Source organism: Symphalangus syndactylus, chromosome 18, assembly GCF_028878055.3.
Source record: "Symphalangus syndactylus isolate Jambi chromosome 18, NHGRI_mSymSyn1-v2.1_pri, whole genome shotgun sequence".
Classification (NCBI taxonomy): domain Eukaryota; kingdom Metazoa; phylum Chordata; class Mammalia; order Primates; family Hylobatidae; genus Symphalangus; species Symphalangus syndactylus.
Genome location: NC_072440.2, coordinates 67,859,382 through 67,870,682, shown reverse-complemented (window position 1 = coordinate 67,870,682; position 11,301 = coordinate 67,859,382). Strand labels below are relative to the sequence as shown.

The window sequence follows — 11,301 nt, the reverse complement described above, 5'->3', positions numbered from 1 at the left end:
CATATCTATAGATGGAAAAGGTGCAGTAAAAATACAGTATTATGATCTTATGAGACCACTGTCGAATATTCGGTCTGTGGTTGACTGAAATGTCATGTGTATATGACGGTACCATAGACTGGGAGACTATTATGGTATACTATAGACTGACTTAGACTGAGAAATTTATTTCTTGCAGTTCTGGAGGTCAGAAGTCCAAGGTCAAGGGCCTAGCCTATTTAGTTTCTGGCGAGGTCTCTATTCCTGGCTTGCAGATGGCTGCCTTCTTGCTGTGTCCTCACTTGGGTATGAAGAGAGAAAGCAAGCTCTCCGGTGTTTCTTCTTTTCTTTCTTTCTTTTCTTTTTTTCTTTTTGAGACCGAGTCTCGCTCTGTCTCCCAGGCTGGAGTGCAGTGGCGTGATCTCAGCTCACTGCAACTTCTGCCTCTCAGGTTCAAACAATTCTCCTGACTCAGCCACCTGAGTAGCTGGGACTACAGGCGCGTGCCACCCCGCCCAGCTAATTTTTGTATTTTTGGTAGAGACAGAGTTTCGCCTCGTTGGCCAGGCTGGTCTCAAACTCCTGACATCAGATGATCCACCCGCCTTGGCCTCCCAAAGTGCTGAGATTACAGGCATGAGCCACCGTGCCAGGCCTTTTTTTTTTTTTTCAGACGGAGTCTCGCTCTGTTGTCCAGGCTGGAGTGCAGTGGCGCGATCTTGGCTCACTGCAAGCTCCGCCTCCCCGGTTCATGCCATTCTCCGTCCTCAGCCTCTGGAGTAGCTGGGACTACAGGCGCCTGCCACCACGCCCAGCTAATTTTTTGTATTTTTAGTAGAGACAGGGTTTCACTGTGTCAGCCAGGATGGTCTCGAGCTCTTGACCTCATGATCTACCTGCCTTGGCCTCCCAAAGTCCTGGGATTACAGGCATGAGCCACCACGCCCGGCCTTTTTTTTTTTTTTTTTTTTTTTGAGAAAGAGTCTCTCTCTGTTGCTCAGGCTGGAGTGCAATGGCGTGATCTCAGCTCACTGCAACTTCCGCCTCCCAGGTTCAAGCGATTCTCCTGCCTCAGCCTCCCGAGTAGCTGGCATTACAGGCATGCACCACCATGCCAGGCTAATTTCTATATTTTAGTAGAGATGGGGTTTCGCCATATTGGCCAGGCTGGTCTCAAAGTCCTGACCTCAAGTGATCTGCTTGCCTCGGCCTCCCAAAGTGCTGGGATTACAGGTGTTAGCCACCGTGCCTGGCCTCTTTTTATTTTGTTATAACACTGAAATAACAGGAAACAATGGTGCTTCTTTTTATAAGGACACGAATCCCATTGGATTAGGGCCCTACTCCATAACCTCATTTAACCTTGATTAACTTCCTTATTCCAAATACAGTCACACTGGGGGTTAGGGCTTCAACATACGGATTTTTGGGGGACAACATTTAGTCCACAGATCAGTGTTTCCTAAAATGTGATCTGTGTTCCATATTCCCCAATTGTCCCCAGGTTGTATTATTATTATTTATTATTATTTTTGAGACGGAGTTTCACTCTTGTTGCCCAGGCTGTAGTGCAATGGCATGATCTCGGCTGACCGCAACCTCCCAAGTAGCTGGGATTACAGGCATGCGCCACTATGCCTGGCTAATTTTTTGTATTTTTAGTAGAGATGGGATTTCTCCACGTTGGTCAGGCTGGTCTCGAACTCCCAACCTCAGGTGATTCACTCGCCTTGGCTTCCCAAAGTGCTGGGATTACAGGTGTGACCCAATGTGCCCGGCCTTTTTTTTGAGATGAAGTTTCACTCTTATTGCCCAGGCTGGAGTGCAGTGGTGCGATCTTGGCTCACTGCAACCTCCACCTCCTGGGTTCAAGTGATTCTCCTGCCTCAGCCTCCTGAGTAGCTGGGATTATAGGAGTGTGACACCACGCTTGGCTAATTTTTGTATTTTTAGTGGAGACAAGGTTTTGCCATGGTGACCAGGCTGGTCTCGAACTCCTGACCTCAGGTGATCCACCTGCCTCGGCTTCCCAAAGTGCTGGGATTACAGGCGTGCGCCACCGTGCCCAGCAGTATTTTTTTTAATGGTTTGTTTGAATCAGGATTAAAATAAAGTTCACACACACTGTATCTGGTTGATATATCTTTTTAAACTTGATAACATTTTCCAATTCACCTCCTTTTCCTAGGCCATGCATTTACTGAATAAAACTTGTTGTTAGGATGTAGATTTTTCTATTTTTGGATTTGACTGATTGACTTCTTGGGCCATTTAGCATGTTCCTCTGTCTCCTGCATTTTAAAAGTACTGTTCAAACTAAAAACTAAACAGGTTTAGTTTTTTTGAATGGAGGGAGGTGGTATAAAAATAATCATAGGTGGTGCTGTTTTTCCTACTTGGTCACATGAGGCGGCACATAATATCCTGTTGCACTTTTCGTGATGCTAAGATCAACAGGTAGAATCAGCTGATGTCAGCCTGATCCTTTAAGATGTTCCCCATCAACCCCATCACTTAGTAACTACTGGTGATTATTTGATCCATTACAGTATTTCATTAGGAGCTGCCAAGTATCATTTTTTTCTAATTCTATAATTCCTTCTGCATTTATTATTTTTATTATTATTTTTTGAGACAGGGCCTTGATCTGTCACCCAGGCTGGAGTGCAATGGCATGATCTTGGCTCACTGCAACCTCCACCTTCCAGGCTCATGTGATCCTCCCACTTCAGCCTCCTGAGTAGCTGGGACTACAGGCACACACCACCATGCCCAGATAATTTTTGTATTTTTTGTAGAGACAGGGTTTCACTATGTTGCTCAGGCTGGTCTCAAACTCCTGGACTCAAGCAATTCACCTGCCTTGGCCTCCCAAAGTGGTGGGATTACAGACATGAGCCACTGCGCCCAGCCTCCTTCTGCACTTATTCGCTAATTATTCATTTATTTTTTCCTTTGTAGAGATGGGTTGCCACTATGTTGCCCAGGCTGGTTTCAAACTCCTGGGCCCAAGGGATCCAGCTGCCTTGGCCTCCCAGTGTGGAGATTACAGGAGTGAGCCACTGCACCTGGTCTAGCTAATTCTTCTATACATATTTTTCCTTCATGAACTCTTTGTTACTATGAGATAGTTGGTACAACAAGGATAGGATACATACTTAATTCTCTCCCTTTATCAATTTTCAGAATAATGAATTGGTACTGTGGTAACCTCCACATACGACCAATAAGGTGGGTTTTTGTTTTAGTGGATTTTTTTTTGTGTGTGTAACTTTAGGAACATATGCATTTAATTTATGGATTTTTATTTAGTTGATGTTTCAGCCCATTGCAATCATTATTCTTTTTGCTCATATTCTTCCACCTTTGGCCACTGCAAGCCCCTTTAAGTTGGCCCTGAGTGCTTTTGACACAACAGTGGTCTTGAATAGCCTTTTCACTTTCTGGCATGACAAAATGTCCAGGCAGGCTCATCTTGCATATTTCCTGCCCCAGACTTGTAGTTGGTAAAAAATCTCCTTTGGGCCGGGCGCAGTGGCTCAAGCCTATAATCCTAGCACTTTAGGAGGTCGAGGCAGGCGGATTACCTGAGGTCAGGAGTTCAAGACCAGCCTGGCCAACATGGTGAAACCCCCGTCTCTACTAAAAATACAAAAAATTAGCCAGGTGCAGTGGCGCACGCCTGTAATCCCAGCTACTCGGGAGGCTGAGGCAAGATAATTGCTTGAACCTGGGAGGCAGAGGTTGCAGTGAGCTGAGATCGTGCCACTGCACTCCAGTCTGGGTGACAGAGCAAATACATATATATATATATATAAATAAAAAAAACTTTGTCCCCATGAGTCCTTTCTGTAGGCTAAAGAGCATTCCTCACAGTGTGGTGTCCACCCAGCTCTCTGTTCCATCTCCTGTCTTACTCTTCCAGATATGATGAGTTATTTATCACTTCCCAGACAAGCTGTTCTTTCCCAACATAGGACTTAGAGTATGCTGGTTCCTTCACCTTGAATGCCCTTTCACTCCTTATCCCTTGGACTCAGTGTAAACGTTGTCCCTTCTGTGACTCCTTCTTCACTCACTGTGGCAGAACTAATGAAGATGGCAGGCCCTGTCATCTTTGAGAGCTTGGCAATTTATTGCAGCCGTCAAAACATATCCTTAAGTATTTGTTTACTAGACAGCTTCCTTCCTTAAGGGCTGCAAATGCATCTGATGCATACATAGCAGGCACTGAGCTTTGCCCATTGTGGTTATTTCCCAAGCTTGTCAACCTTGGTCTCATCTCCTTCTGCTCTGGCCTCTGTTTAGTTCATTTCACCAAATATTTCACAGAGAACCCTCTAGAAAATAACTAGAGAATATTTACTAAGCACTTACTACGTCAAATACGGTTTACAGACATTATTTCATTACAACCTGAGAGGTAGTTGTTATTATCCTCATTTTACAGATGAGCAAGGGGAAGCTATCGGGTCACTGAAGGACCCACAGCAAGGGAGTGGCCGAACTGGGATTTCTTTAGTGGGTCTGACTCCCAAAGCCCTAGATGTTCCCTCCACATCACTGTCCACCAAAATGTGCTCCATGATCCACCCACATGCAAAACCTCTGGGAAATCATTAAAATGCATGTTCCCAGCCGGGCGTGGTGCCTCATGCCTGTAATCCTAATACTTTGGAAGGCCGAGGCGGGTGGATCACCTGAGGTCAGGAGTTCGAGACCAGCCTGGCCAACATGGCAAAACCCCGTTTCTACTAAAAATACAAAAATTATCTGGGTCTGGTGGCGCATGCCTGTAATCCCAGCTGCTCGGGAGGCTGAGGCACAAGAATCGCTTAAACCCAGGAGGCAGAGGTTGCAGTGAGCCGAGATCGCGCCACTGCACGCCAGCCTGGGCAACAGAGCAAGACTCCATCTCAAAGTAAATGAATAAATAAATAATAAAATGCATGTTCCTGGCTGGACGAGGTGGCTCACGCCTGTAATCCCAACACCTTGGGAGGCCAAGATGGGACGATTCCCTGAGCCAGGATTTCAAGACCAGTCTGAGCAACATAGGGAGACTCCATCTCTACAAAAAAAATTTTTTAAATTAGTTGGGTGTGGTGGCACATGCTTGTAGTCCCATCTAGTCTGGAGGCTGAGGTGGGAGGACCACTTGACCCCTGAAGGTCAAGGCTGCAGTGAGCCATGATTGAATCACTGCACTCCAGACTAGGTGACAGAGGAAGACACTGTCTCAAGAAAAGAAAAAGGAAAAAAAAAAAAAAAAAAAAGCATGTTCCTGGATTACTAGGGATGGAAAACTGAATTTCTTTTTCTTTCTTTTTTTTTTTTTCACTAAGACGGAGTCTCGCACTGTCGCCCGGGCTGGAGTGCAATGTTTGTTGCGATCTCGGCTCACTGCAACCTCTGTCTCCCAGGTTCACGCAATTCTCCTGCACTTTGGGAGGCGGAGGCGGGAGGATCACCTGAGGCCAGGAGTTCAAGACCAACCTGACCAACATGGTGAAACCCCGTTTCTACTAAAAATACAAAATTTAGCCGGGCATGGTGCGGGCCGTGGAATCCCAGCTACTAGGGAGGCCGAGGCAGGAGAATCGCTTGAACCTGGGAAGCGGAGGCTGCCATGAACCAAGATCACGCCACTGCCTTCCAGCCTGTGCTACCGAGTGAGACTCAGTCTCAAAAAAAAAAAAAAAGCGGAAAAAAAATTCGCTGATGTTTTAACCATTCTGGGGTCACAGCCTCCTTTGGGAATCCCATGAAAACTATGGACCTACTCTGGAAAAATGCAGACAGGTAAACCTCCACAACTACTGCGGAAGCCTCACAGACTGCCAGCCTATCCAGGGATCCCGGGAGGTCCAAGAACCCCACTTGGAGATGTTTCTTGTACTAAAACGCTTGGTTTACAAAAAGTCTTCCCATATTTGTTTAGAGAACCCGAACGATGTCGTCGCTTGCAGCGAAGCGCCCTGGCATGAACCGTAGGCCAGCTGGCTCAGGTGGAGGCGGTGAGGCGGCGACTTGGGGCCACCGCTTCTGGCGGCCACAGGAGCGACCCACAGACAGGTAATGGCTGCCATGGGGGGCGGGGCGTCGTCTTTAGCCTTTAGCGACGCTGTGCTTCGTGCGCATTTCGTGGCCTCTGGTTGCCGTACCCGCTTCCCGCCCGGCTTTCCTGGGTGGCGGAGAGCGAACCCACCCCAGCCTGGGTTGGGGGAGGGGGCGTCGGCGCAGGGTCCCGTGGGCAGAGCTGCGCTGGGAGCCGGCGGGCTCCGCATTCATCATTGTTCCTCCAGCGCCTGGCACGGGCTGGGCCGCAGCAGGGACCGTGGTCTGAAGCGCGCCATCCCCTCCGCGTTGCCCGCCCGCCAAGCTCTCCGCCCACAGGTGTTGCCAGGGCTCCTTCCACCGGCCGGACCGAGGGACGACCCAGGGGCCAAACCTGGCCCGCGGCTGGCCGAGAGCACTACAGCCGGCGGGCGCTGGCGGGCGCGGGGCGCACGGGGCCGCGGAGGGACCCGCGCGCGCCCCCGCCTCGCGCCGCGCGCACGTGACTGCGCCCCCGGCCTGCCCCCCGCCCCCACTGGCCGCTCGACCGCTCGCGGGTCGGCCGGCTCTATGGGGAAAGCGGCCGCTCCGAGCCGAGGCGGCGGTTGTGGCGGCCGCTCCCGCGGGCTCTCGTCGCTGTTCACGGTTGTCCCCTGCCTGTCGTGCCACACGGCGGCGCCGGGCATGAGCGCTTCCACGTCCGGCTCCGGGCCGGAGCCCAAGCCCCAGCCCCAGCCCGTGCCCGAACCGGAGCGGGGACCGCTGTCAGAACAGGTGTCAGATGCAGTTTCGGAGGCAGTGCCAAGATCGGAGCCTGTGTCCGAGACGACGTCTGAGCTGGAGCCAGGGTCTGGGCAGGCATCGGAACTGCTGCAGGGGTCGCGGCCCGGGTCAGAATCAAGTTCAGGTGTAGAGGCTGGGCCCTTCACTAAGGCCTCATCAGAGCCGCTCTCCCGGGCGGTGGGGAGCGCGCCCTTTCTCAGACCCGAGTCAGGATCGCTGCCAGCGTTAAAGCCCCTGCCTCTTCTGCGACCAGGACAGGCGAAGACTCCTCTTGGGGTTCCAATGTCGGGGACTGGCACGACCTCCAGTGCCCCACTGGCCTTACTGCCTCTGGACAGCTTCGAGGGCTGGCTTCTCAAGTGGACCAACTATCTGAAGGGCTACCAGCGCCGCTGGTTCGTGCTGGGCAATGGTTTGCTCTCTTACTACAGGTATGGAAGCGCCAGGGTGGGACATGGAGGTTGGAGGGTGGTGATGCTGCAGGGATGGTGATGGAGGGCCTCCATGGTTGGGGGACACTGCCTCTAGTCTAGAGATGTTTAGGGGCATGCATTCCAGCAGGCCAAATCACGCTTCTGGCCCACCGCCAAGGGCCGGGGGCCCTGACCTCTGGCAAGGGTGAATGTGATCTGCGGACGGACGTGACCTCTGGCAAGCTTGTGTTTTTGGGCAAGTGGGGAGGGGGAGTAAGGGAGTGATCTGGGGCCTCAGTTCCCTTCTGCTTGGCAGTTGTGGGGCTTGGGGCAGCTAGCTAGAGTCAGCCCCTCAAAGTCCTTGCCCTTTCTGGTTCGGGAGCTAACATCATTGTGTGTTTGGGATTGAGGGAGACAGTCACCTTATTCAGTCCTTAGGATCCACACTCTTAGGAAGGCCTGCTTATTCTTCCTGCCTGGGGCAGTTACTCTCACCTTTCCTGATGCCTCTGGTTGCCAGGCCTTGGGCTGGGCACCACAGACTCACAGATGTATTGGACACAGCTCCTGGCCTTCAGGAGTCCATGTTGGCATTCTGCGGAGAGCTAGGAAGTGTTTTGCTGCCCTCCTTTCTTGTTCCAGACCCAGCATGGCATTCAAAATTGAAGTCCAGTGATGAGAGAGCTAACACTGTCTTCCCACTGAAACTGGTTGAAAGGAGGTTACTGAAGCCTCCCTTTGCTTTCTTACTGGCTCTTCCCTGGGTCTGCTTCCTGGGGATGGTTGGTTTAAGCCTTGAGAACTCAGATCAGTCTATGCCAGTGGTTCTCAAACCTGAGTGTGCATCAGCATTCCCTGAAGAGCTTGTTGGAACACGAAGTGCTGGGCCTCCCCACTGAATTTCTGATACAGTGGGCCTAGGGGAAGGGCCTGAGATTCGGATTTTCTAATAACTTCCCAGGCGTGGCTGGTGATGCTGATCCAGGACCACACTCTGAGAAGCACTGTTTCATTGCTGCACACAAAAGGACCTTGACTTGCTGTTGCTGAAATTCAGGTCACTTCACTCACTTCATTCAGCCAACAGTATCCCTTCAAGTCACCCGCTACAGGGTTTTGTTTTTTGTTGTTTTTGTTTTTTGAGATGGAGTCTTGCTCTGTCTCCCAGGTGGGAGTGCAGTGGTGCAATCTTGGCTCACTGCAACCTCCGCCCCCCAGGTTCAAGCAATTCTTCTGCCTCAGCCTCCCAAGTAGTTGGGATTACAGGCTCCCGTCACCATGCCCAGCTAATTTTTTTTTGTATTTTTAGTAGAGACAGGGTTTCGGCATGTTGCCCAGGCTGGTTTCGAACTCCTGACCTCAGGTGATTCACCTGCCTCGGCCTCCCAAAGTGTTAGGATTACAGGCATGAGCCACCACGCCGGCCTGTCCTGTCTTACAAATGAGGAGTTCTGAGGTTTGATGGGGAGACACAGAGCCCATTATCCAAAGTTACTGGCCCAGTAGGTGGTAGAGAGGGATTCTGAACACCAACATCTGGACCTGTTCCAAATGTGTCCTGATACCCACTCACCTTTGAGTTCAGCATGTCTGTGTTACCTGTATTTACCAGGTACTACTAAACTGAAGAGTTAAATGTAATGTTTATAAGTATAGTCTCCCACAGTGGCAGAAATGCCTGGTTTTAGTGGAAATAAAACCTGATATCATGCTTTTGGGTTTTAATTGGAAGAGCAAAGATGTCCGTCTTCTTTTTTTTTATTTTTTGAGATGGAGTCTCACTCTGTCACCAGGCTGGAGGGCAGTGGTGCGATCTCGGTTCACTGCAACCTCCGCCTCCCGGGTTCACGCCATTCTCCTGCCTCAGCCTCTCCGAGTAGCTGGGACTACAGGCACCCGCCACCACGCCCGGCTAATTTTTTTTTCTATTTTTAGTAGAGATGGGGTTTCACCATGGTCTCGATCTCCTGACTTCGTGATCCACCCGGCTCGGCCTCCCAAAGTGCTGGGATTACGAGCGTGAGCCACCGTGCCCGGCTGAAGTATATTTTCTTAGCATTTAGCACAGAGTTGTTGCAAAGAGGTGACAAATGGACTAGCAGCATGTTTTGGAGGAGCACAGTGCACACCAACATTCTTAGCAAGTTCTAGTGACATGAATTGTCATTTTCCCCACCAAACCTGCCTCCCCCTCCTAACTCTCCTCTTTCTATGAATAGCTGAATACTTCTGAGTCATACTTGCTGCCTCTTCCCTCCCTCATCCCACATTAGATGAAATTTCCAAGTCCTGCCTGCCTGTCTCCTCTAGCTCCTCCTCTCCATCCCAGCTGCCACATCATGGTTCAGGTCTGCCTTCTGCTTACCTGGTGTCCCAGCTTTTGTCCTGGACAGTGCATCCCTGCTGTGGTGCTAGTGTCCCACCTCCATGACCCTGGGATTGTCTCACCTTCTCCAGGATTCTCTTTCAATAGTACCTTCCCTGCTGGGCGTGGTGGCTCACGCGTGTAATCCCAGCAGTTTGGTAAGCCGAGGCAGGGGGGTCACCTGAGGTCAGGAGTTCGAGACCAGCCTGACCAACATGGCGAAATCCTGTCTGTACTAAAAATACAAAAATTAGCTGGGCATGGTGGTGGGTGCCTGTAACCTCAGCTACTCGGGAGGCTGAGGCATGAGAATCACTTGAACCCGGGAGGTGGAGGTTGCAGTGAGCCAAGATCATGCCACTGCAATCCAGCCTGGGTGACAGAGTGAGACTCCGTCTCAAAAAATAAATAAAAAATAAACAAAACAAAACAAAACAGTACCTTCTCCTGTGTAAGCAGATCCCTGTATTGAATTTCTCCTGTTTGAAATACCTAGAGTAGCCCCGTACTGATCAAAGAACCAGGTCTTCCTCCTTTGGGAATTTACAGGGTATGTCTGAGCTTCTCTGCAGATAACTTTGTGTCAAGGGGACACCATGGCCAAGTTTGGCATCTTCTTTGTATTCCACATAGAGCCTGGAGTAGTACTTGCCACTGATACATCCTCAGTAGCTTGGTTAGTCTGTTAATGGATGAGTGAGTAAATGAATTAGAGTTGCCTCTGAGTTTATGGGATTTCAGAAAGCCAAGTACGTTCATGCCAAACTTGATTTTTTCTTAATTTGTCTTCCATTTCAAAAACTTGTTTGTTGCAATAAGTTAACTGGGGAGATAAATTGGAGATTGAAGGCTTAAGCCAGGAGTGCAAGAAAAGCAACAGTGGGAATGTGGATATAATGTGTTTCTAGGTTTGAATGTGTTGCAATAGGCTACTCAGTGAACCAATATCTTATTTATTTATTTTTTTAATTTTTTGAGATGGAGTCTCACTGTGTTGCCCAGGCTGAAGTGCAGTGGCACAATCTTGGCTCACTGCAACCTCTGCCTCCTGGGTTCAAGCGATTCTCCTGCCTCAGCCTCCGGAGTAGCTGGGATTACAGGTGTGCACCACCATACCCAGCTAATTTTTGTATTTTTAGTAGAGATGGGGTTTCACCATGTTGGCCAAGCTGGTCTCAACCTCTTGAGCTCAAGTGATCCACCTGCCTCGGCCTCCCAAAGTATTGGGATTACAGGCGAGCCACCACGCCCAGCCTTGTAGCTTTTTTTTTTTTTTTTTTTTAGACAGAATCTCACTCTGTTGCCCAGGCTGGAGTGCAGTGGCACGATCCTGGCTCACCGCAACCTCTGCCTCCTGGGTTCAAGCAATTCTCCTGTCTTAGTCTCCCAAGTAGCTGGGATTAGAGTCACCCGCCACCATGCCTTGCTAATTTTTGTATTTTTAGTAGAGACGGAGTTTCACCATGTTGGCCAGGCTGGTCTCAAATTCCTGACTTCAAGTGATCTGCCCGCCTCAGCCTCCCAAAGTACTGGGATTACAGGTGTGAGCCATCGTGACTGGCCTGGCCTTATAGCTTTTAAAACTAGTTTTCTGTGCATCTGATGGTTTGCCTTGTACTGTTGGAAGCCAGCTATTGATCAAAGAAGGGGCCTCTACCCTAAAATGTTAGATCTAACTGGATAATACAACCTTTTGTCTGTGGG

General features: G+C 50.0%; 1 protein-coding gene across 10 annotated transcripts in view; it reads left to right on the top strand.

Annotated features, from left to right (window-relative positions):
• The first annotated feature begins 5,950 nt into the window (after positions 1-5,950).
• The window catches only part of OSBP2 (oxysterol binding protein 2), a 215,049-nt gene continuing 209,698 nt past the window's right edge, over positions 5,951-11,301 (top strand). For 2 of the 10 annotated variants that reach the window (XM_063623528.1, XM_055254037.2), the window contains exon 1: positions 6,118-7,250. In XM_063623528.1, coding sequence (XP_063479598.1) covers positions 6,607-7,250 — 644 coding nt within the window. In that variant the 5' untranslated portion in view covers positions 6,118-6,606. Of the gene's footprint in view, positions 6,055-6,114; positions 7,251-11,301 lie in introns of those variants that run through there. The other 8 variants (XM_063623526.1, XM_063623525.1, XM_063623530.1 and 5 more) reach the window with 7 other exon arrangements.